Source organism: Crocuta crocuta, unplaced genomic scaffold, assembly GCF_008692635.1.
Source record: "Crocuta crocuta isolate KB4526 unplaced genomic scaffold, BGI_CrCroc_1.0 scaffold189, whole genome shotgun sequence".
Taxonomy (NCBI): Eukaryota; Metazoa; Chordata; class Mammalia; order Carnivora; family Hyaenidae; genus Crocuta; species Crocuta crocuta.
In genome coordinates this window covers 4435003-4463002 of record NW_027551564.1, presented here as the reverse complement: position 1 = coordinate 4463002, position 28000 = coordinate 4435003, and the positions used below count along the sequence as shown (strand labels likewise).

The window sequence follows — 28000 nt, the reverse complement described above, 5'->3', positions numbered from 1 at the left end:
TTTAGAAAGAAAATAGAAAAGTTAAAAAAAAAGTATCTTCAAACAAGAGTACCTGGAATTGACATCTCCATGTCCTAGCTGCCCGTGCTGCCCATATCCAAATGTATAGACATCTCCATTTTCCATTAAAACCACTGAAACCAATATACAGAGCTTTATTTTTTCATTACATGCATTTTATATTTTTAACACAATAGAGAAAACAGTGTAATATTCACTATTTAAAATAGAAAGCAATTAAATATGGGTAACTGACATCAACTGATGAATGGATAAAGAATATGTTATACATATATGCAATGGAATATTACTCAGCCATAAAAAAGAATAAAATCTTGCCATTTGCTACAATATGGACAGAGCTAAAGAGTATAATGCTAAGCAAAATAAGTCAGTCAGAGAAAGACAAATACCATATGATTTCACTCACATGTGAAATTTAAGGAACAAATGAGCAAAGGGAAAAGAAAGAAACTGAGAAATAGACTCTTAATTGCAGAAAACAAACCAATATTTACCAGAGGAGAGGTGGGTGGGAAGATGGGTGAAATAAGTGAGTCAGATTAAGAGATGCACTTGTCAGACTAAGGTAAAAACTTAAAAAAAATAGGTAACTGAATCACAATTTATATTTAGTAAGATAATTTTAGTTCTGTAAAATACTTTTGTACATTATTAAAAGGCATAATGTTTTTCTTAACACATTTAAAAGTTTTATAAATGCCCTTTAATAACATTAATATTTAATAAGGCATAGGTTTGGACCAACTGTAAAACCTTTTTAATAATGAGTAGAAAATTCCATAGAAAATATTGTTTTCTTATTTCTAGGATAATTATAGGTAGCAGATGGGTTTGAGCTTTGTACAATTATGCATAACATCAATGAAATTTCAGAACTTTAATATCTGCCAATGCCTTATCAACAAATAAGGAAATATATATTAAGTACCAAAGAAAGAATTTAACATTTTTTGTTTTTATAAAGGTTGAAAAGTACAACCTACGCTATACAGGTCACATGTCAATAATTCTAAGAATTTAATTATTTTCTACATTTTAAGAAAATAAAGAAACTTGTTGATATACATTTTTCATCAAACAGTAACAAAACATGGGAACAGGTTATAAAAACACAGGATCCTAGAGTCCAGAGAGATTTTAGAGATAATTTCATTTTCAGGAGTTTCATTAATTGAATTATAATACAAGTCCATCAGAAGATAGTTTTTAAAAAAGATTCTGTAATAAATACAAAGTTTTCATAGATTTGAGAAACACTGCCAAACTATAGCTTTTAACACACACTTAACAGACTATATTTGTCAAAACTAAACAAATAAGTTATTTAGCACAATTGTAAAAATGCATTTATACCCTAAAGTTCCAGCTGCTACCTGAATGATGAAATCCACAGCTGACTTGTACTGCCCGGAGCTCACAGTCAAATTGCACAGAGCCTGGAGGATACGTTGTGATTTTGCTTGCATCCTTTTCTCCTCGTTCTCCACTTCCATCTGTAAGTATTTTAATTTGTAATTAAGCCATTATTCATCTTCAAAATAAGATTTTAAATCAGTTTACTAAGGAAAAAACAAGAGAAAAATGTTAAGAGAAACAAGCAAGAAGAATCTGCAGCTGTTAGAAGGGATAGATCAAGAATCTACCTGCAAAGAAGCAATTTTGAAAAGATATACTACATACTTCTGTTTGCAAATATCACTAGGTCAATAAAAACAGAGACAAGATCTGGTTATGGATAAAACCTATTAAGCTAGTCAGTTATGTAATGTAAATGGGTCATAAAATTATACAAATAACAAAATTCTAAATGGTTTACATGGGAAATTTTAGTTTGCTTAAAAATAACTGCATGCAAAGTCACTTAACAATTATTTTAAACTTAGTGATAGTGTTAGTATTAGCCACTTAAAAAAATATTCCAGTCGACCTGCAAATGACTTAGATTTCCCAAACATCATAGAAGGCTAACCTGTCCATCAGTACTGCTACACACTCAACTGAACTTTAAAACATTTACAAAGACCAAAGAGCTTTATCCAATAGACTGTAATCCAATGGCTGACTCTCTTCATCTTTCCTGCCTCACTTTGCCCCTCAGCCATTCTGCTCTGTGGTCTTTTCCTGGCCCCCCAACATCATTCTCAACCAAATCCTTCTGTTTCATTTCTTCTTTTCTTCTCCCTTCTTTCTATAATTTCCTCCCCTGAACTTGCTTCAGCGCTTCTTCTCTCCACCTAGTTTTTACATTTGACTGAATATTCTGGCATTCTGACCATAAAATAAAAACTACATTCCAGAATATAAAACTTTAGTTTGGAATGTGTAAACAAGGGAGGCAATTCTTTTTTCCTAATCTAAAACTACACATCACTAAAATATGACCTCTATATCATCAAGATTCAAATTTCTTGAACATGCAATAAAATTTAATTCTGGAAGGAATTTCAAAAGACTGATTAGTCTAAGCCACTCTCTAAACAAGTGTGTATAATGTGCAGATACACATGTGGATCCACAGACACACATTTTTAACTAAATCTGAATTTTTATTGCCGATTTTAAAATGCTAGACAGAATAACATAAAATCATTTTATGTCCAATGCTATCCTTTCTTTTTAATCTAACATTTCTAACTTTTAGTAATAATCCAGTTAGGACAAGATTAGCCTAAATTATGTCTTCCCGTTTTATAACTAAATAACTTTCTATCATTTCAAAAAGCTTTAAGCTCTTTATAAAGTAGGACAGTAAAACCTCACTAATTCGGAATAACAGAAATGGATTGGCCCAGATGACTTACTATAAAGGTCTTAATCATAGAATATTTGGGTAAAAATTCAGTTTTAATACCTTCAAGCAGTACAGATTATAGATGAAACTAAAGGCTACAATAAATAAAATGTGGTTACCTACATTATAATTCAAAATAGGCCTATATTACATAAAAATGTACCATAAACATAAAAGTCCTTTAACATACAAGAATTAATTGCTGGACCCAGAGGTTGAAGGCACGTTGAAGGAATCCTTCATTTCTTGAGCCCTTGGTTTGAAAAGCTAGTGATTTTAGACAGGATTCCCCTTATAAGTATGACCCTGAAAATTCAGAGGAAGAAATTATTTTGAATTTTTTACTCAAAGAAGATCACAAATACTGCATCTGAAGTATAATAAATTCTGAATTAGTGAGAGGTTTTACTATAATAGGATAAAGAATATGACTCCTCTTTTGCTAAATTATCTATTGTGGGTTTGCCAAATCAAATCCGCTAGATTGAATGGGCTAAAAAAAAAAATAAAAACAAAACACAACATTTTCTCACTCCATCCAAAGTGAAATACAATCTTAGTTCAGAGACTCCTCATCTAGGAAAGACAGGAAAGACAGGGCCTAAATTAAAAGGAATAAGTATCTTCTAAAAACCTATTTAAATAAGATGACAGATGTATAGATATTTTGTTGCTTTATCTCAATTGGTAAAAAATATTTAATTATTAAAATGAAATCTAATTTAACAAAGAAAACAAACTGTGTTCATATGATTTTGTCAGACTTAACTAAATTCAGTATTACAAGTGTCATTCTATTTTATATTGATGTACTGATGCTTAATTAGAAGATTTTACCGTAGAGTTTAGCATTTTGCACTCTCCTTTCAGTCAGAAATTAATACAGATATAAATCCCACTATGGGGGCATAGCATCAGGGAAGGAGGAAAAAAACACCTAGTAATTTGCTGAGCAAACTCGCAGTGATTAAAAGAGCAGTTGTTATTTAAAGGCAAAAAAATATATATATCTGAAACATTTTGTTCAAGTTCATCTAAACAAACCTGTATCCAACTATTTAAAATAATCTCAATTATCACAGATGGTGAAAACATCACAAGTAAAAAAAAAGAGATGAAGTGCTTGATCATTATCAGCAGTGGCAGAATTTTTAAAATATATATCTGCATCTGGTATTTGATGTCAGTTAAAAAAATCAAGCACGCTTCTAATAATTTAGAAATTTATACGTTATCAAAGAAAAAAAGGCACCTGCTAAGTAGCCAAAATTTCAGTGTCAATTCAAGAATCAGGAAGTGAAATTCAACAAGATTAATTCTGCTGGAGCTCATTATTCAGTAAAGTGTTAATGAGCAGCAATAAAATTAATCTCAGATTTGCAGGAAAAATAATTAGGTCTGAATATTCTTATAACTGGACATTTAGGGATAAGCATATCTGCATTTTCCCCTAATTTGAGTATGTTCATACACATATGATACTGAAACTATAATAGCTATGATGTGTCGACATGTATATATCTGAAGTATTATATGTATATATGTGTGTGTGTGTGCGTGTGTATATATATACATACATACACACACACGTACTACATTTTTTATACATATTTGTGCACATACACAGAGAAAGGAGATTCAGGAATTAAAGGACTTTAACTTTTAATTTTAATCTTTATTTAAATCTCCACTTTTTTGGGTAATCTTAGAGTCATGCATATCACAAAATGTATCACAAAACACAGTGAGTACTTTGAGCAAAATCACTAAAATTAAACATCAAAGCAGTTATCTACTACAATTTGCTATCCACCTGCTCTGTGCTAAACACTGAAAATTTAGGGGCACCTGGTGGCCCAGTTGGTTGGGTGTCTGACTTTGGCTCAGGTCATGATCTCGTGGTTTGTGAGTTTGAGCCCCACATCAGGCCCGGTGCTGACAGCTCAGAGCCTGGAGCTTGCTTTGGATTCTGTGTCTCTCTCTCGCTCTGCCCCTCCTGCACTCATGCTCTGTCTCACTCTGTCTCTCTGTCTGTCTCTCAAGAATAAATAAAACGTTAAAAAAAAAATAAAAAGAAAACACTGAAAATTTAAATAGCACAGTGGAGAAGCACTTTTGGGCACTGAAGCCTAAAAGCCTTGGACTGGAGTCCTGGCTGTACTGTTTGCTAGTTGTATGACAAGAGGACACCGGGTCTTCTTTAAGTCTTTCTTAGCTTTCCCGTCTATAAAAAAGCAATCATGATACTTTACCTCACAAGGTCCTTATGAGGAATAAGTGAAATAATACATAAGAAGTGCTCAATCAGTATTTACTACTGTTGCTTTTTAAAAAATCAATACAATAATCCAATGATATCAGTATTGTGACTCCATTTTGCAGCTGGGAAAACCAAGGCTTAGGAGGGTTAAGGAACCAGTCCAAAGTAAAAAACAGTAGAGGAGTCTTGGAGTTTGACCAAAAATAAGGCTCATGTGTTTTACCACCACCAAATGGCTGACATCTTTAATCTTTTGTAAAAATCAACTAATTAATTACATATTTAACAAATCTCAAATTCTGTGCCTTTTGGATAATTCTAAAAGAGAAAGCAAAGAATTCAAAGAATTAAAGCTAGTATTCATGGAGGATTTCTACTGGCAAGGAATATATATGTATATATACACATATATATTAATTTAACCTTCATATCAACAAAATCAGGAATTATTATTCTTATTTTTAAATAAAGAAAACTAAAGCCAAAGTGATTATGAAATTTATGAACACCCATATATTATAATAAATGACAAATCTGAGATTAAAACTGAGGCCTAATTCCAAAGGCTATGATACTTCCATTACACCATGCCATTTCTAAACAGAAAATAGGTGTAAAATACACACAGATGTTTATCAGTGAGTCTTTGGATTTTCACACTGGTCACTTCAAGACAGATTTCAAGACTTATATCCAGAACAATTCAGATGTTCTAACTAGGAGTACTACATAAAAATGTGTTTCTATGTAAGGTACTAAATAGCAGAAACAAATGTTAATCTAGGTTATCTGTCTGAAATATGATCATCTAGAAACAAATTACTCTGTTTTATGGATTATATGTTAGACTTATTAACATATTATTATTATATAATACATAATATAATAATAATAACATATTATTATTAACATATAATAAGCCTTATATACTCTAGTTTGCCTCTGTCAAAAGCTGCCTGTAACAGGATAGATTCCATAACCTTCTCTGAATTCCCTCCAATCGGGCAGTAACTCTCCATCTTAGAACTCACTCCTGTTAACAATGAATCTGCACTTCTTAACCTCCACACCTCCATAAAAAAGTCATAGTCTAGGCAATTTTAACTATTACCATCCTACAATTTGTACCACCGAAGTAATTAAAGGAAAGACAGAACACAGCAATTAATATAGTGAATTTCGCAGTGGAAGACAACCAGGGTAAGAAAAAAGAGAAAAATATAAGTAGGAAACATTTATTAAAAGACTGTGATTCTATGTAGCAAGAGTAAAAGCACGTGAGGTGATTAAATGACAGGGACAGTGAATGCAATGGGACTAATAAGGAAAGGAGAATTCATGGGTGTACAGGAATTAGTGAGTGGTAAGTCAATACTCTTTACATAAAATAGCACCATTTGATATTAGCTACACTTTAAATTCATTTTGGTGGTAAAGAGATGAAACTGTTTAGGTCTACAAAACCTTAAAACCTGGTAAAAACACATATGCATACACACAACTGGCTGTATACTGTAATACTACACTTAGGTCCTTCTAAAGAGGTTGCTACAAATATGCAGTTTGGTTATAAAATAAACCTGTAGCAGTTAAGATGGAACTATTGTTGAGTAATTTCTATAGCTAATCAATGAGACATTGTAAAAAGTCTTCATTTGGCATTTCATTTTCAGGTTCTGCAAAATTGGCCATGAGATACCAATTTGGAGTTGAAAAAGTTTTAAACTGTCTCATGGAATGTGAACTTTAGGTAAAGTACTGGAAAAACTCCACGTTCCATTAGCTGGGGGTAAAAAGAAGACACTGAGAAAATCCATTCTAATAATGGTGCAGTATAATATAAGAGATCAGAGATTTTGGCAATAAAATAATTTACATAGTAAGTACATGGTAAATACTGTTCCTTTGATTTAAATATTTATGGCATTATTAGAGCTCAGTAAATAAAGCAATCACATTTTTACTATAGTTAATCACATTAGATTTAGAATATTCTCAATTTTAATTTCTATAAAATGTATCTTAAATAGTATTCTACCTGTGCTTTGGCTAATAACAGGTGTTTTGTTTGTTTGTTTGGTGCTTCTGCTTTGAGTGGCAAACTGATAAACCAAGAGAGGCAAATGTAAATAAAGTGGATTATAATATATTGCATGTGAAAGTTTAAAAATAAAATTAGTCTGTAATTAGTTTTGTAGCAAAGGAAAAAACAAGACACAAAACAGAGTAATTTGTCTATATGGATCGTATATTTTTAAAACTTTCTCTTCTATTTTGCAGGGTGTATCTTGGGCATTTAAGAAAACAGCAACTGTTAGTTAAACTTGTCACATGCCATGATTCAAGGCAGAATTAATAAATAAATTTATAAACTCTCTGGATTAAATTCTTTCCTGACCTGGTAGTTTAAAAGACCCATAGCTGTAGTTTAAAAGAAAATAAGCTTCCTTGAAGAATATTTCTGATTAATTCAGAATGGTGAGATCTCAAAGAATTACACAGAAATGGACTGCTAGTCATTCACAGACTTGTTTAGACCTCTGACAGTTTTCAAGGACTAGAATAGGTCTACATAACTCACTCTTTGCTTACATCTATCACCACTTAACTCAAATACCAAGTAGTTCGTGTGCATTGTAAATGTAAACTTTAATGTTAAAATAAAATGGAAAAGCATAATAGCAGTCAACTCTCTATCACTTTATACACTGAATTTAGTAATTTTGTTAATTCTAAAGCAAACAGCATATTTTTTAAAAAGGACTATAAAATGTCAGATAGCAGTCATATAAGAGCAGATAATAAAGAATAAAAAATAGAAAGAAATAATTATTTTTCCATTTTCCTTTAACTTTATGAAATTTGAAAAGAAATGGTAAAGAAAAAGATACACTGTAAAATGTCTTCTTTATTAAAGTTAACAAATAAAAAGAAATAAGATTGACAGTCACTGACAAACAGTACAACTTTCAGCATGTTCTTTCTCCTCAGGCTATATAATGATAGAAGCAAAGTAGAAGAATTAGGTTTGTGCATTTTCCCAGAGACAAAATTTAAGTGAGTGGAGGAAACTGGGGAAGTATCCCACCTAATTGATAAGGAAGACCAAATACCTTTGTGCTTGTCCCGTTTATGCTTTAGCTGAGCTGGATGGGATCTGAGTCTGGCTAGAGCCTGTTCTCGATGGTTCATAAAAATAGGACCAGCAAATACAAGGGGGCCTGAGGAGAAACATTTTGTATGTGCATAGAAAAGCTCACAAAATGAAAACACTACAATGAACAAAAATAATTCAAACTAAAAGCATGGAAATGTATTCTTTACTGTTTTAGACATTATACTTGTCTCCTAATCCCCCTACGTAATCTCCCAAACCCCAATCATAACCTATTCACCATTCCACAATCAAGTTTTAATGTCTGAAATACAGTTGATAAAGTATAATTTCTATCTTTTATATTCATAAAAATATCATGTAATTACTAAGTCTCAAGTATATAATCAGAGAATTCTATTAGAATAAATCAAATTATATTACACTTTTAATATCATATATATTCAAACTTAGTAAACCAAGCATTCATTGAAAACAAATGTCTTTCCTATTAAAATAACAAAACTCACTAATTTTTAAATGATTAAATGTTAACAGTCTTCAAGATTTAATATCCACATCAATCTTGCCACAAACCAAGATAAATGTTACTGACTTAAGTACATTTTGTCAGAGGTAAGAAATCAAAATAGCAAAAAAACAAACCAAACCAAAATTACTATGATCTGATACATGCATATACACATATGGACGCACACACGTGTGTATGTATGCATGTATTAAATCACTACTTTATGAAGACAGGATTATAGATGATATATTTAATTTTCTAAGAAGAATAAATCTAACTATATGTGATTTCTGTAACCACATACACAAAATCAGAAACAAGGATAAGCTGAACTTCATATTGATGAAGAAGGGGGGAATAAACCCAAGTTAACATTTGGAACATTTATGATTCTCTGATAAAATAGTTTCTTTCTGAAGTTCTACTATTTGTATGTAAATACATATATACAAATGCACATTCATACAGATTATAGTTATTTCCTCTTATAGCCAAGAAAAAACAAAACCAATAGCAAAATTAATTTCAATAAAATTTAAAATTTGTTTTTCCTTATTATCATTTAGCTTGAAAAGAATGGAAATCTTTAAATTGTATCTTAAAATTTTAGTTCTTATAGAATTACACGTTCTTTGAGTTTGAGGAACATCAAAAATGCCTGCAAATTCCAAAATATTCTACATTTGACAGTTAAGAAGTTACCAGTATATGAAAAAGGAATTGACAGTATATAAGCACTATTTTTAATTAAAGCCAGTTTTTTCTTGATTCTCTATACCTCTTCAGCTATAATTATTTTTTCTAACAATGGTACAATATAAAACTATTGCCCTATAATAAATTTCAACATCACAGCACCCTTCATCAAATATTAAAAAATGGGTAGAAAAAATATATTCTAATTATCTCTCAAGAGAGATAAAAATGCAAACAGCACCAGTTCTATGAAAAACCAAGAATAACATATCCTATGATTACTATAGATAGAAATATGCTAAAGTTAATAGAAAAATGAAATATTATTTCCTAGTAATGTAGTAACAGTTATTTTCAAGCTAAGATTATACAAATACGAACAAAATGTCTTATTTCTTCAACATGCATTCATTTTCAGTTAATTTACCAAAGCAAATAATATAAATCACTCTAAAAAGCATAATACACTTTCTAACTACCCAAATGAATTATAAATATCAAAATAACAGTAATATTAAGTTATATTACCCTTTTCTGAATTCTATAGTCTGCTTGGGATATTATTTCTTCCCATAAAATACTATACCCATAATCATAGATGTTGAGCTTCTCACTAAATTCAATCTTTTTAGAATCTTTTGATATAAAAATTAAGAATGCTCACAGGCAATTACACCTAGAAAGTATAACATCTGAGCTCAATTTAAATCACCATTTATAATACCAGACTATCAGGTTCTAAAACACTCTTGTGTCCCATGGACTGAAATAATTTTTCGTATTTATTTGCCATTTTTTATCTTTAATGTAATAGATATCAGATATCATGTATCATGAATATCATGACAAAGACACAGATCTCAGAATTCAGTCCATTAGGGAAGAAAGAAATACAAACCAAGAATTACAATATGTTTGATAAAGGATATTCATACACATCCTGAAGGATGAAAACTGATCACTCAACTTGGGTGAAAGAATGAGAAAAAGTTTGCCAAGAGAGAAGGAAGAGAAGAGAGGACAATCCAGGCAAAAGAAACAGGATTTGTAAAAGCATTCAGAGGTAAAACAATATTATATAGTTATTAAAAACACACATCATTGAAATGGATGGAATATAGGGTTATGAAGCAGACAGTGGTGGGAAATGAATTTGGAAATACATATAATAATTAAAGTCTTTTTATACCATGAAACTTTATTGTAAAGGTCATGAGAACTCCTGAAATATTTTCAATTAGTCAACAAAGACATAACTAGTACTGACCAATTTCAGGCACCACACTAAGTCCTGGGAACTCTTGGAAAAACAAGACCCTATCTCTGCTATCACAGTCTAATGAGAGAGACGAAGAGTTTATGCACAACTCAACAAGAAATTATGACTGTGTGTTATGACACAATTAAGCATTTTAAGGGGCAGCCAGCGAACCTTAAGGATGGGCACATAGGGAGTTTCAGGGTACAAGAGTAGAAAATAATTCATATCCTGAGACCTAATAAAAGTAGTAGTAGAAGTACAAAGGTTCACAGATATGGGGGGAAATGGGGGTAGGAACCAGAAAAAAGGAGTAAAGAGAGGCTTTATATATTTTAATTTAAAAAGGGACTTTCATGAAACATTGAAAGATCAACAATATTGGATTTGATATGTCAAATCAAGAAAACTTAATAACTTTAGGGGCTTAAAAATCAATAGCAACCCAACTCAATTACTCTGAAATTAGACTAACTATAATAGATTTGTTTTTACATTCTAACTTGTAACTATAATAAAATGATTTTTTCCCCTAACAAAATGGAACCTGTCTTATTCTACAGAAGCTGTGGGGGTTTTGTTAATAATAACCAAAGTGTTGTGATTAGCATACAATGTTGTGAGAAAAGCAATCAAGTCAAGGCCAGGGCTAGAAAAGAATCAAATCCAAAGAAAATACAAGTCCACTAAATACCCCAACTCCACTAGCATCATCATTATCATTACCATTATTATCATTATCAAATATTTACTTTGGGTTTAGTCTATATCAGGCATTTTTATGCATATCATTTAATACTCCCTAGCATCCCTACTCAGGTATGTACAGTCGTCACCCTCATTTTAAAGGTAAGGAAATGAAGGTTCAGAGTGAGTAAACTCCAGGGTAATCTATCCCCAGCAAAACTTAAAAAGCCAGGATCTGAAACAAAGACTAACTTCAGAATCTTTACTCTGAACTGCCAAGCTATACATCCTTTCTAGCCACATAACCTGTTTTCAAACTGAAACTCTACTGAGAGTTAAGAGGGCCTGGACAGTCAGCATAAAATGGGACTCCCAGGCAAGCCAGGATATAAGCTCACCCACTACAGCTCACAATTTTGGAAGTTTGAGGACATTAAGAGGAAAAGAAAAAAAGGAAAATAGCCAACATTATTTGAGCTTAGTTTTTCCCTACAATAGAGCACTAAGAAGGAATATAAAGATAAGATCATTGATACAATCACCCAGCAGTTCTTCTGATGAATTAGAGTTTTACTTAAAAATTCCATGGACAAGCATTTCACCAATAAAGTTAAAATAAGACATAGAGAATCTAAATATCATAAACCCTGTATAAACTAAAAGGTTTTAAAAATTATCACAAATGTCAATAAAACAAAATATGTACATGAATACACTGGTACCTAAGAATATACATTTAAGAAAAATATTATCAAAAAGAATAATATAAGAAATATAAACACAAAGTTCTAAAATAGTAAAAATTTAGTAATACCACTGCTCTTTCAGGTTTCAAAAGCATATTCCATTATAGAAGACTATGTCAGAAACAGCAGCTAAATTATATCTATAGGCCTGAGTCCAAGCCAAGTTTTAATACAAGAACTAGGTTCTAAAATTCAGATCAACTCTGAAATAACACAAACTTGATAAATAGGATGGGAGAGATGAATCAAGTAAAATAATTTAGTATAACTTAATCCTGAAGTTATGAAATTTCAACACAGGTAAAAGACAATTACTAATGAGTGTAATTACCAACATCACTAAACGGTTAGCATCTAAAATGTACTAAGTAAAGGCTAAGGAAAAAATCCCCACAGGTATGTGTGCCAGTTGGAACACTAAAAACTTATTTGGCATTCGTCTTCCTTGTGAAGACAAAACAAAACAAACAATACTCTGTAGCTCCTTAAGCAGAATGCAGAAATTCTGACTCAGGCCCAGGTATTCTGATGTAGAAGGTCCCTGGAGCAGTTCTCACACTTTAGCATACACAGAATTACCTGGTAGGCTTGTTCAAACACAGTTTGCTGGGCTCTGCTCCCTGAATTTCTGATTCAGTAGGTCTGAGGTGGGGTTTGAGAATAGGCAATTGTAATAAGTGCCCAGTGATGCTGGTCCCTTTGAGACCACTTTGAGAACCACTGCCCTAACATATTGAAAAGAGCACAGTACCTGAAAAGGATTGCTCCATTCAATTAAAACAAAAATATTTTTTAAAAAGCAAAGGTAAAGTATCAATGCCTTAGAATAGTCTTTTTTTTTTAAGAAACAATGGCTTAAGTTTTAAAACATAACTCTTATTTTGTTTATAAAGTAATACACATATTAGAGATTACACATCATAAGGAACAAAATACAAAATCGCCTGTAAACTTACTTTTCAGGAAAAAAAACACTACTAACATTTTGGTATTTACTTTTCTAGCTTTTTTCCTATGCAAGTGTGAGTATAATTCCATGTACATTTTATTTTGCTTTCTTATAAATATTTTTCTTTCCTATAAAATTTCTTAGAAAATTGCTTATAACGATATGCTGGGAAAGAATATAAAGATAATATAAAAGTATCCTATCAACACACTGGTTTTCAACTATTTAATATAAGAATTTTCTAAAATCATTGAATAAGAATCTGAAGTTTGACTTTTTAAAATTTTTTTGAGAGNGAAGGGGATCTTAAGCAGGTTCCACACTCAGTGCAGAGCCCCCTATAGGGCTCCATCTCATGACTATGAGATCATGACCTAAGCTGAAATCAAGAGTCGGGACACTTAACTAACAGAGCCACTCAAGTTCCCCTGAAGTTTGACTTTTAAAAAGGGGGTACAAAGCTGAAATTCTCATTTAAAAGTATTTTTACAAAATAAAATTTCTAAGCATGCTTCTTTCTGCACTGTACTGTGGTAAATGAAACACAATGCAGATTGCAACTATGTCCTCACTGCATGAGTTCCACAGTAACCATGGTGACTGTGCAAAGCAAGGACATAGCTCTAGTATGCACAAATGTCAGTAGTGTGTAAGGCAACTAATGCCATAATTAAGGTTCAAAATGAAGATCCTAACCCATTAAGAAAAGATATTTACTACATATTGTATTTTAACAGAAATGAAAGATGGTATGTGGAAGAAAGAGCTCAACCAAAAAAACAACAACAACAAAATTTTTGTGCACCAATAATCTGAAGAAGTCTTTCTATATCCTGACGAATGCAGACAAAATGGACTTGTCAGAAAATATACATGAATTGCCTACAACATAATTCTGTGTTGGTAAAATCAAATACAGTAATAGAATTTCTGTAAGTATTTAAATAATGGAGTTTTTTAAACCTTTAAAAGGTTCGAGTTTAGGTTTTAAAGGTCTATGAAACATTTTAAAATAAACGGCAGGGAGCACCTCATTGGCTCAGTTGGTTAAGTGTCCTACTTTTGATTTCCACTCAGGTCATGATCTCAGGGATTGTGAGTTCAAGCCCCATGTCGAGTTCAAGCCCCCTGTCAGGCTCCAAGCTGATAGTGCAGAGCCTGTTTGGGATTCTCTCTCTCCCTCTCTCTCTGTCTCCCCTGATGCTGTTCTCTTTCTCTCTCTCAAAATAAACAATAAACTTTAATAAATAAATAAATGGCAAAAGAATATTCTGCAATAACAAAATTTTGTTGAACTAATGCATAATCGGTGTTCTTTTACTTCTATTATGTAAATATATACTAGCTAGAAAAGAATAGCTTTTTTATAGAAGGAGAAAATAATTAACACAATACATAACAAGTAATTACATGTCATCATAAAGATCTGCTATACTTTGGTTGGTACATAAGAAATTGCTGGTTTTTGTAGATCAAGTCATATGATTCAACCTACTATTTCCCCAAAAAAGACAAAGCAGGTAGTAACATTGTAGACATTGATAATTATCCTTAAACAAATAATATCATTAAAAGAAATTAGCACTCAATTACGATGTCATGAAGACCTAGAACTTAAATTTTACCCTACTTTCTATAAAACATTTAATATGCAATTTCCCCCATATTTATATAATGTAAATAATGATAGTATACACATTCTCATTAACATGAATTGTTTTGAAAGGTAATAATTTTATGTAAACACAGCCAAACTAATAGCAAATATTCCTGTGTCAATCAATCAATGTTCTTTATCAGATCCTATAATGAACAGTCTTCAAGTTCCAAGTGTATGTTTTACAACTTAAGTTTCATAAAAACAGAATTTACACATGTGTGATATATATATATATATATATATTTTATGACTTACTCCACTTTAGGTTAAAAAAAGTGCCTAGAAAAAAATCTGTAATGGCAGTTAAATGGATAATTGGTTTTATCTCATTTGTCAAATCATGTCATTTCTAGTCAGCATTTAAAATATACAATATCAGTAAATATTTCCAATCAAGATTTTGTCTAGCAGAGGAATAAAATCACAGATCTCTCTAACCATCTGTCTCAATCCTACAAAGAAAAGATTTTACTGGGCAACAACAGCTTTAGAGATATTTATGTTGATCTCTCCTTGTTGGATGTATACTAAGATATCTATTATAACCACAGTGAAATGTATTTTCAGGCTGAGAAAGGGTCATAAACAATAAGCAAAAGAGAAACAATATATCTATCTTTCCAATTAAAACCTGCAAACTCTCCAATTTACCCTTACTGTTCATAACCAGGAAAAGCTTTTTTCAAAAAAGGTATATAAAAGCATAATTATGCACTGGATTGAAAGAAGAATGTTGGAAACATGCTCAAATGATAATGATCATAGATTTCTAAGAAAACAGAAACTAAAATACTATTATTAAATTAATTCGTTGTTCACGGTTAAATAACAACCACGAGTCCAAACTCTGAGTAAAACACCGGTGTTTATAGTTCATATATTTTTTTTTAAAGTTGTCATTGCTAGTGACAGAGGGCACAATTCTTAATATGGTTGCCTTTTTCTGTAAACACCCTATTGATTAGCATAACTTTTTACCCTGAATATTTTCATATTATTTTCATGAGTTACTATAAACTTTTCAGGGGTCTAAGCACAGAGTAAGAAAATTGATGCAGCTACATCTTACCTCTTCCTTCCTCTAATCTGTGTCTCCTGATTACACGCTGCCTTTTTTCTTCTTGTCGTAACTGAAGGTGTTCCTCAATGTTAACCCCAGGTACTGGGACAGCTAGATGATTTACCAAAAAACAAAAACAAAAAACAAACAAAAAAAACACATATAGATACAATAATAATTATGAGACAACTATATGAAATTCAAGAAAGTAAAAGCTAACAAAACACTAATGCAAACACAAATTATTTTTACTCGAAGAATCTTAGCAAAAAAAAGAAAAAGAACCTTATCATTTAATTAATGGCATATTGTCAGTTACCATACAAGCAGTACTGAATAGTTAACTATTAATTTTTTAACATATACTAATATAAACTGTTCCATTACTAAGCTGAGGACAAGATGTATCATACAATCCATCAAATTACCTAACAGAAGATCTAAAGGTATCATCTCTTTGACGGCATCAAGAATTCCTCTTTGTCTTGCCTCCTGACCATCCAACTCTCTTGCACATGCCTTGCAACATCCACAAACAGCACAGCCAGATTCTCCGGAACCACACCCACAGATTCTTTAAAAAAAGAAAAAAAAATTACCTGAAATCCACTCTTTCCTTAAAACTCTTTTCTATAACCATCTTTTCTGCGTTTTTGAAATTAAGTTACATGAGTCTGCAATGATAACACTCCTTTAGATCAGGACGTGCCCATTTTAAAGAACTGAATAGATATGAATGGATGGAATAACAAAAAACAAGAATTTAGGGGCACCTGGATGGTTCAAACAGTTAAGTGTCTGACTCCCGGTTTTGGCTCAGGTCATGAATCTCACGGTTAGTGAGTTTAAGCCCCAGGTCAAGCTTTGCACTGACAGTGTGAAGCCTGCTTGGGATTCTCATTCATTCTCTCTCTCTCTCTCTCTGCCTCTCCCCGGCTCTCACATGCGCGTGTGCGTTTGCTCTTTCTCAAAATAAATAAATAAACTTAAAAAAAAAACCACAAGAGTTTATGAATAAGCTCCTCATGGGTATAACTGGTATATTCCTACAAAAAACACAAATGGATTCTTGCTATCTTCAAAACGACTATTAACAAATATTTTTAAAAGTTATCACAATTAGTAAAGCACCAGCAGTTTACTATTAAATGATCTGGATGGGTTTGTTGGTTACCAAACCACACTATTCTCCATCAACTAACTTAAGGAAGGTGTGGATAGCCATCAATAAGTGAGCCCAGCTTGCCAGCTTCATACATTAAGTCTCCTTTTCCCTCCCTTCTTTATATGCCTTCATCTCTCATCCACTCCTTTCACTGTGTCCAATCACCTGTTCTTTTCCATCTTCTTTGTCCTTTTCTTATCAGTTGTGAACTGATGTGTGACATCTGATTATAACATAAGGAAGACTACAACACTCCCAGAAGTTGGCTACAGGGTCAGTGAACAACTAACCTCTTAGTCACATATTTTGTATATGCAGAAGTCATAGCTTTCATGTCATTTGTTGGATTGGAACTAAAAATGTTTAGACAGCTTTGCTGAGCTGAGCCTATGGTTATCCAGGTTTGTGGTGGTGCAAGGGAAAGGATCTACCTGGCAGCAATTTTGAAAGACACAGCTAGGTGCCCTGTGAAATTCCTGGGTTTAAAATGCAAGCATTACTGACATTTTGGATGATCACTAACCACTGGAGTAAAAACTGATGATCTGCCCTATAGAATTGCCTGTGGGAACTGTTTAAAAGATAATGTGGCATTCTTAATTTATTCTAAGATATACAGTCACAATTTTATAATAATTGAAGTCATTTTTAATGGTGCAGAATGTCCTGGCATATAGTCCTATGATGATTTTATTTTGTTTATTCATTTCTGCCTCATTAATAAACTATTGTATTTGGTTAGGTACTATCGATTTAGGTCTAAAAATAATTATTGGAAACTGACAGTAAACCTCTGGGGAAAAGCACATAAAGAATAATAATTAATTTTAGAAAGGATCAGAGAATTCAGAAATTCATTTATGATACTTATCAACAGTTTACATTCAGAGATTAGGGACACTTGATTTTAATAGAAATAGCCTGAGAGAGATGCAGGAGGACAAATTTCAACTCCAATGTTGTTTTAAAAAAATCATAGATTTTCTGTATCCAAATTAAATTAAAAATAAACAAATTAGAGACTTAACTATAACAAACAGAGCCAAATATATAGCCTTGTAGAAGAAATATTATCCTTTGATAGAGAGCCAAAATGTTCTTACATATGCTGAAAATGCAAAGAAAACCTACAGTTAAAAAATCATAATGTTACAAAAGTCTAAAATTAAAGGCCTGTTATATATGATTTATTTTTCCTATGTTAGGCCAAGTACAAACCTAGAAATACACTTATAGTAGATGCAGACGTTATGTGCGACTACTAAAGAGGTGTCAGAGAGGGAGGCCAGAGATGCAGGGGTGGCTGTCCTGGCTCTGGGCTTTTCTTCACAAGATCCCTCACTCCCACTTCTCAAACTCTGCTAATTATCATAAGTAATCTGATCTTACAAAGATCGGGTCTATCATAATACAAAGATCTATCATAATTAATTTCTTTACAAAGAATGCCCCATTATGTAATACTGGTAACAGAAACAGGACCCAAAATTCTAGGGAAAAAATTGCATTCCAATTCTGCCAAATTCACATACATATTAACTTTAAAATAATGATAATACAGGATTCTGAAAAAAAAAAAAAGGTCCAACAAGAGTAAAAGAAATCTAAGAAGTGACAGTTTCTAGAACACCCAAAATTGTGAACATAAATTTAACTTAAAAGAAAATTGTATGTCTAGGGGCGCCTGGGTGGCTTAGTCGGTTGAGCGTCCGACTTTCGCTTAGGTCACGATCTCGCGGTTCGTGGGTTCGAGCCCCGCGTCGAGCTCTGTGCTGACTGCCAGCTCAGAGCCTGGAGCCTGTTTCAGTCTGTGACTCCCTCTCTCTCTGGCCCTCCCCTGCTCATGCTGTCTCTCTCTCTCTCTCTCTCCTAGAAATAAATGAAACATTAAAAAATTTAAAAAAAAAAAAAAAAAGAAAGAAAATTGTATGTCCCTAATTGAATATTTTACATGATATTTGATACTTCCATCCAGAAAAGATTCATGTTCAACAAAACTGAATAGATATTTGGTATTAAAGCAGTCTCAGGAAAAGAATACAAATTAAGGGACAGCCCTACACCTTGAAGAAATATATGACTTGTTTTAAATAAAGGTTTAAATCAAATGAAAGAAAGAAAAGCAATATAAATGATACTAAATTAGAAATTATCGTAATAGAAAACAATTACTAGAATTACATGTAAATGCCAATATCCCCTCAAGAAACAACACAAAACAATTTTGAAAAGAAATGTGTTGTGCACATTCTGCACATTCTACTAACATTTTATTTCTTCATTATGAATGATTTTCTTACCCTCCAGGGACTCTGTCTGGACGCCCACTACTGACACAACTGGCTCCATAGCCTGTACAGTCTCCACAGACAGTACACACCATGCACTGTTCCAGCTTCCATTTATGCATGCCTGGAGGGCACATCATGGACTTCTCATCTTTCTCATCTAGTTCTTCTTCCAGGTCTTCATCCATTGCTGTTGCCATATTTTCAACTCCAAACCCTACATGACAGATCAATTTGTAACCTTCATGTAGATTATTCCCATGTCTAAAAAACACCTATCACATATACTAATCCAAATGAATATACAAAGGAATGCTAAAATAGAAGAGTAACAAAAATATAATTTAATTTAGGGACCACAAATAAATGCTCTCCTCATTTCCTTTCTGCAAAAAGAGGGAAGGTAGGAATACCTCTTAACTGTTACTCTCTGCCAATCATTCATACTTTTAACTTTGGCTGATTTTAATCCCTCCTTTCCATCTTCACTGCCAACACTGTCTTTTAACAGACCACAGAAAGTCTCTCAGCTATGCCCTAAGCCATGAGTCCCTCCACTCTAGAATATCCTCCCACTACTGGCAATCAGCTTCTTAAAACATATACTTGACCCTATGATTTCAATTTACAAACCTCCATTGTTTTTCCAAGGTCTTTAAAAGAACAAAATTCTTCAGCAAGATACAGTCACAATGTGGCTTAAATTTTCTGTAACCTCATTTCTTCTGCGCAAACTACATTCTGTCTTAACCTAAATCCTCTTTGCTTTCTAAACATACTATGTCCTTTCACATGCTCAGGACCTTTGTTCATTCCTGCTCCATTTGTATCTCTCTACCTCATTTACCTGAGAAACTCCTCTTCAGTATTCAGTTAAACTTAGCTCGGAAGTCAACTGCCATGAAAGGACTTACCACTTTTCGCAAGGAGTTAGTCACTATTTCCTCAAAACCTGTTTCTACCTCAATTACAACTTATGTAATTGTGTTATAATTCATTCAACTTTAAAAAAATTTTTTAATGTTTATTTATTTTTAAGATACAGCATGAGCAGCAGCAGGAGATTTTCCTTTCTTTTATTTTTATTTATTTTTAATTTTTTAATGTTTATTTTTGAGAGAGAGAGAGACAGAGAGTGGGCAGGGGAGGGGCAGAGAGAGATACACACACAGAAACGGAAGCAGGCTCTGAGCTGTCAGTACAGAGCCCAACGTGGGGCTCAAACTCACAGTCTGCGAGATTGTGACCTGAGCCGAAGTTGGATGCTTAACCAACTGAGCCACCCAGGCGCCCTGTACTTTTCCTTTCTTTTTAAAAAAAAAAATCTTTAAAAGCCCTTTGTGTTCTTTATGACTCTATATAATCTATGTTCATTTTATGTCTTACACTACTAGTCTGCTTTCTAATTCATTACTTACTAGCAGAGTAGGTATGATTTTTTACAAAGTAAAAAAATCTCTTAACAATTTCATTTTAGTTATTATAAAATTTACAGTAATATTCCAGAACATAGATGTAAATGTATGCTAAATTTTCAAAAGTTTCAGAATAATAAAGAAATATTTTTTAATTCAAAAAATATAGTTATATTGCACATAGAAAACTAAACTGCTTCTCTCCTTTCTGCCTAGTAGGTATTATCCAAAACTATGGTCAGTATTTTAGCAAGAAGAAAAAACATTTCCATTTTGGAAATGTTTGTTCCATTTCTTTCCATTCTTTTGTTCTTCCTTCTTTTTAAAAATCAGTGTGCTCTAACAGACTTGCTCTTTTTAAAAACTAAAGCATTTTAAGTACATGCACATATACATAAGGTAAAAAATAATGCCCTCTTGATATTCAGATGAGTCTTCCATCATGAAAGTCCCAAAACTGTTTATGTTAATTCATACAAATATTAATTTTTAAATATTAATCCTCAAACTCTTTTGTATGTTAAACACAATTCAATGCTTAGTTCTGATAATATGTTATCTATTTCCTATTCTCCAGCCCACACACAATTAAAAACAGAAAACCAGCAACTGGAATGAAGGGTACAGGATAGCACTGATAGCAGCTGGAAGTAAAAATTGAGAGCAAGAATGAAGTAGACATAAACTATTACCAAAACCAAAAGCACCACAAGCATGACAAAGGATAAGCTCCCGTTCCTGTCAACAGCCTTTGTGTTAGGGCAAAGCATATGGTGAATAAGGTGCATCTACAATTCGGCTTTTGGTAAAGGGTCAAATATTCGTAAGGATCCTTTTCAGTTGTCAGGAACTGACTAAATTACAGGTAGCATGTGCTATTAAACAGGAAGATAATATTTGCCAGACAGACTGCTGCGAAATGCGGTTAAAACTGAAAATGTGTGAGGGGCGCCTGGGTGGCTTAGTTGGTTAAGCGTCCGACTTTCACTTAGGTCATGATCTCGTGGTTCGTGGGTTCGAGCCCCGCGTCGGGCTCTGTGCTGACTGCCAGCTCAGAGCCTGTAGCCTATTTCAGAGTCTGTGACTCCCTCTCTGACCCTCCCCTGCTCATGCTGTCTCTCTCTCTCTCTCTCTCCTAGAAATAAATAAAACATTAAAAAAACATTAAAAAAAAAAAACTGAAAATGTGTAGGGATGCCTGGGTGGCTCAGCGGGTTGAGTGTCCAACTTTTGATTTTGGCTCAGGTAATGATTTATCGTGTGGGTTCAAGCCCCACATCAGGCTCTGCTGATACTGTGGAGCCTTGGGATTCTCCCTCTCCTCTTCTCTGCCCTTTCCACGCTTTCTCTCTCAAATTAAATAAACTTAAAAAAAAAAAAAAAAACTTAAACTAAAAATATGTCCTTTAAAGGAGCCAATAATTAAGATTTTGAAAACTGTACTTTTCTAGAATAATCTAGTCACCCAACATACTAAGTCAAAGAGGTGCTATTAAATTTTATACAAAATTAAGAAAAATAGGGGAGCCTGGCTGTCTCTGTTAGAAGAGCATGTGACTCGATCTTGGCGTCATGAGCTCAGGCCCCATGTTGGGTGTAGAGATTACTTGTATTACATACACACAGATACATAAACAAACAAACTTAAAAAGAAAGTAAAACATTCAAGTTCATTTGCTCAAAAATTAAAAGTCTAAAGTATACTCGGTTGTTTCAGTGATATAACATCAAATAAATTCAGTGGTTTTCTTAATTCATAAGTATGAAATTAAAGAACCACTTGTTTTGAAGAGTAAGATTCTTTACCAGGTTGTTCTGAAAATCTAATGAGAAGAGGACATAAAATTTAATATCCACATGTCCAACACCTACCTTTACCCCCCTGGTTCATGGCACCAGTGTCTCGTCCACACTGTCCTTTATTATTTACACCAAATGTCCAAACTTCTCCATTCTTCATTAACACACAAGTATGAGCTTTGCCCATAGCCACCTGAGTTACAAAATGACCCTTCAAATCCGTTACCAAACCTAAAGAAAAGATACAAATTTGTTAAGAAACAACAATAAAACCTCTCTGAGTCTAGTAAATCATCAGCATTATAAAAGGACCACCTCAATACAGAACTTTTTATTTCTAGGATAAAATAACCCACCAAAAAGAAATAAGTGCCCAAAAGACTGTCTGGGTATCAGTAAATTAATTTTGTAGGTTTGTAATGAAGCTTCAGAATCTTAACACATTATCATCCAGATTTCAGACAAATCTTTCCTATGGCCATTAACTCAAGCTTGCTTCTCCTGAATGTTTCCTCTAAATGCCAACAATTCTCAACAACCCTCACACAGGTCACCAGTTCTGAAACTTCCTGGTCCAAGCACAAAGGAGCTTATAAATCGTGTACTTTATCTGCTTTGCCTTGCTTCAGCAAAACAAAGTAAAATGCTTGCCAGGGTATACTGAAATAACACTGTTTCTGTAGAAACCTGTGAAATGTTCCAAAGCAGCTTTTTCCAATCCGTTTTAACCTTCAGTGCTTTCTTACAAAATCCAACAGCTAGCTAGTTTAGCCAGCTCCTAAACCTCACTTACTCACATGTAACTTTCATTGTATGTGCCATATCCAAGCACAACTCACATAATCTTAATGTTTTTTTGCATCAATCTTAAATTGACTGAAACATTTTTAAACTTATCAAGTAGTAACAACAGTAGCAATCAAAGTTTTTTGAGTATTTCCAATAGATACTAAGAGTTAAAAAAAAAAAACTGAAGTATTTGTTTTATTTAAATTACAAATAACATAATTCTTGTATCACACTTTGGGAAAGCTATTCTACATTGTTTTCTCAGATACTACTTTCCTATGGTGACTTCCTCTTCCACCCTACATTACTTAGGTATATTTAGCTCAAAAAGTCCTATTTTTAGTATTTAGCATACTTGAAAAAGACACATAAATTTACCAGTATTACTTCTTATTACTAACAGTACTCATTAACATGTTTTGGGCCCTTACATGTGCTAGGCTCTGTGCTTGGCATTTCATAAGCATTGCCTCCTATAATCTTATAACAACCATATGAAGCAGGTACTGTCATTAGCTCCCTTTTGAAGATGGAAAAAAAAAAATGAAAGTGATCTCTGAAAAGTTAAAAAATTTAAGTTAGCTATTAGCCAACTAAACAGTGGCAGTGCCAGGATCTAGGTCTGTACTCATAACCATTAAACCACACCTATCTAATAGTTAAGTTGTATAATGCTCAACTGTCTCTCAGATCCTCAAAACAAATACAACATTTTGTGAATCCTTCCTGTCTTATTGCTGGGAACAGTGTCAGTAGTTTCAGGCAGAGCTAATCACGGAGCTTGGCTAGTGTAGCTCTACTTTAGCCATTACTTTGTCTGGAAAGCTTTCCCTAGACTCATTTAGATGCTCATGTGACATGTTGTTGGTAGTACCCTGGGGAAATGATTTTGGTAACATAACTGATTTAGAACTGATGAACTGCTTATCCTCCTATTTAGATAGTTAAGGCAGGATTCTCCCTCTCTTATATTTACTATTACATCCACAGTTTCCAATACAGTTGTCTTGTACATGATAGGGTCTTAAGAATTACTTGTTACATGACTGAGTAACTGATAAACCAAATTATTGTAATGAGTGGATATGTGGAGTGGGACTGGCCAAATAAAGAGTTTTATATTTATAAACTCTAATCTCAAAAACTTGTCATATTTGGCTGCTAGATTTTCTTCTTAGCACTTAAGAAATGAGTATGATTGCAACAGCCTACTTGGCAGGGTTTTATATGAGATGAATATGTAAAGCCTGTGCATTTCTTTGTAAAAAAGGAAAACAGAATGAAATTTCTGACTGGAAGTTTAAGTGATTGTCTTAAATTTTTTTTTTTTTTTTAATGTTTTATTTCTAAGAGAGAGACAGCGTGAGCAGGGGAGGGTCAGAGAGAGAGGGAGTCACAGACTGAAACAGGCTCCAGGCTCTGAGCTGGCAGTCAGCACAGAGCCCGACGCGGGGCTCGAACCCACGAACCGCGAGATCATGACCTAAGCGAAAGTCGGACGCTTAACCGACTAAGCCACCCAGGCGCCCCTAAGTGATTGTCTTATATGGGGATATGACACGTTGAATATTTCTAGCAATTAATTATTAAGTTGAACTCTTCTCAAGTGATATGTGAGTTGTCTTAATGTGGTAATATTTAGATCCTCAGTTGGTCTCAACTGTCAGCATGAATCAAAATTTGGGAGTGGGCTCATTTAGAGTTTAAAAATAGTACTTAGCACAGCTATTGCTTGCTAAAATCCTGTTGGCTAACACTGATTAAAATTTGTGCATTTATCCAATATATGTTTACTGAGAACTGACAGTGCAGATATGGTCCCTCACTGAAAGAATTGTGGAAAAAGTAGAGAAAACATGCTAGAACTGTTAATTTTCTAGATACATTTTTCCAATAGATAATGTCTCGTATTGGACTTTCTTTGCATAAAAGTGAAATGTATTTAAGTTGAACTTACTTGAACTGTCAGAGTAAATGGCATCTTTCCCAAACATGTATAGCTCTCCATCTTTAGAAATAACAGAACTACTTCCATTATTGCAGGCTGTATACACCACAATCTTTCCTTCCATCTTAATTATCTTTTTAGGTTTGTAGGGTTTTGATTGCCGTCTGCTCTTGGCTTAAAAAATAACACAAAACAAATAAAATTAACTTAAGGCATATATGTATAAATAAAAATATATGCATGTATGACACACTTTATTTTCACAAAGACCTGGGATTCCCAACATGTCAATTAAAATGAGTCACTCTGCAAACCTCATATGGTTAATTCATATTTAGGCTATCACTGTCAGATCCTTTTGTTTGTTATATGTTAATATTTCCAGTGAGAAACACCAATTTCCTAACAAACTTCTGGGGAGCCAAATCTCTGTATTAGCTATTTATACATTATTAACACTATTCCATTAATATATATGTATATTAACACCATTTCACCATCATATATAAATATGTATGTATATAAATCCCCTTTTCTCTTGAACTCTACCTCAACCTCACATGCATTCTTAAACTAGATCATAGAAAGTGAAATCACTTCCTCATTCATTGAAACACGTATTTAAACACCCAGTCAATGGAGGAGAAATATATATAGAGAGAAAGAGTAAATAAATTTAAATGTGGATGATGATCCAAGTACCCTCTGCTATCAAAAACTAAAGACCTGCAATGAACAAAAGAGAAGAAATATCAACCTTCTGTTCCTTCAGTCAATCCCAGTTCTTGATGACTTTCAGAATGAAAACATGTTGCTATGCTGGGCACAATTCTGGGACTTAAAATACCATTATATTTTTTCATATAACATGGCCCATATACATGTATACAGCAACTATGCTATCTGGTGCTTGAAGAAAGAACAATGTCCTCCAAACCCTAGAAGGAAAACTGGGCTGTGCTGAAGTTTCAGAGATGGCAAGACACTTTATGGTTTTTTTTTTTTTCCAAGTAACTTTTACTTACACATGATTTTGATGTGTAAGATGTTGACTTCAAACCTAATCCTCATTAGATGCTACTCCACTGTGCTAAAACATATAAAGTTATGGGAAACTACAAAAAGAGAAAAATTGCACTTTGAGAAAGACTGAACAGAAGTATAGAAAAGATAAGAGATAAACAAAATTGTTTTCAATGTTTAGGAATGATTTAATTACAGAGAAGTAACACCAAGAATAGTTACCAATAACTAAAGCTATTACACAAGGTTACATAAATAAGGTTTACTTCATTCTGAAATGTAATTCCTTATAAAATTTTGGGTGGCTTAAATAATATATTGTAATAAATAAGTTTTTTAAAATAACACCAATGAACAAAACAGATGAATAGCAACATATACATAAAGCATATATAAAAATTCATGAAAATCAACTCTACAATGAAATCAGCAATCCCAGTTCTTTAATAAACAGTACACCACCACTATTAACTGATTATGTCCCAATGTAAAATCCTCTATTAATCTGGTAAGGTTAGTGCTATTGAAATTGATACACCTCATGTTAATAAATTCCACAATATTTTTACTGAATGTCCAGTTTCTTAGTCAACTTACTTGACTCTCCATCTTCTCCTTTACTAGCAGATCCTGTAAAGAATATGCTTCCATCTTCTGCAACTAAAAGGGCATGAGAGCCATCATGTCCAACTGAAAAGTGTACAATCTTTGGAGATTTTGTAATTGGTAGTTCAACCCATTTTCCTGCTGAAGGACCACCTTGCTTGATTCCAAGACTCTGGTACTTGCCAGTGTAATATATCTTATAAAACAAAGAAAAAAAAAAGAGAGAGAATTATGATGACTTTGGAGTAGTGTACCAGGTTTCACATGAGAAAAAAGAAACTTTCATATCTTACTGAAAAACAAAACAAGAAACCAAACTGCTTTTACACTAAATTCAACTTCTGTGAGATCAGTAGGAGAGAAATATATACATTTTTTCTAAAGATCCAGTTCATAATAGCTTTGTCATATCTACTCAGGGTATCTATAATATTCCATTATAAGTCTCCTGAATAGATATGAATAAATATACTTCACAAATACACTCTAACTTCACAACAGTAGGACATGAATAAAATTCTCAACTTATTTTCCCAATGTAAAATACCCTACATATTAATATACCATAATTGCCTAGTAATTTTAATTTTCTTTTTTTTAATTCTTATGTTTGTTTTTGAAAGAGAGAGAGAGAAAGAAAATGAGTAGGGTAGGAGCAGAAAGAAAGGGAGACAGAGAATCAGAAGCAGGATCCAGGCTCTGAGCAATCAGCATAGAGCCTGACAAGGGGCTCGAACTCATAAGCCATGAGATCATGACCAGAACCAAAGTCAGATGCTTAAGTGACTAAGTCACCCAGGCTCTTCTAGTAATTTTAATTTTCAAAATTCTTATAATTACCTTACTTTATCCTCACACCCATGAGATAAGAAAGAAGCTTCTAGACTGCCCTCTACGATCTGTAAATTAATTTACTTGCTCCTATTCCCCCAAATTTTAGTCTTCATATTTCTGCACATTGACAGACATTTGCAATAAATATGTATTCTCAAAATAAACTCAAAAGATGAATTCATTCCAACTCAAAAAATTATATAAAAAGCTTCATAATTAAAATAGTTGTGAAAATGTAGAATTTTATAAAGTTTTATACTCTTGTATCTCACAATTTTAATATTATTTCAACATGAATAAAATTGCACCATATTAAAAAAATTTTAAATGATTTAAAATCAAAATTTCAATTATGTTTAAACATGTGAACTATAT

At 32.9% G+C, this 28000-nt stretch overlaps 1 protein-coding gene across 4 annotated transcripts in view; it reads right to left on the bottom strand.

Moving 5' to 3' along the window:
* MYCBP2 (MYC binding protein 2) overlaps nt 1-28000 on the bottom strand; it is a 269414-nt gene that overhangs the window by 172886 nt on the left and 68528 nt on the right. For all 4 annotated transcript variants that reach the window (XM_077750063.1, XM_077750062.1, XM_077750060.1 and 1 more), the window contains exons 12-20: nt 26783-26987; nt 25172-25336; nt 22498-22656; nt 19223-19427; nt 16186-16331; nt 15767-15868; nt 8189-8296; nt 1398-1517; nt 53-134 (exon numbers count right to left, since the gene is read on the bottom strand). In XM_077750063.1, coding sequence (XP_077606189.1) covers nt 53-134; nt 1398-1517; nt 8189-8296; nt 15767-15868; nt 16186-16331; nt 19223-19427; nt 22498-22656; nt 25172-25336; nt 26783-26987 — 1292 coding nt within the window. The remainder of the gene's footprint in view (nt 1-52; nt 135-1397; nt 1518-8188; nt 8297-15766; nt 15869-16185; nt 16332-19222; nt 19428-22497; nt 22657-25171; nt 25337-26782; nt 26988-28000) is intronic.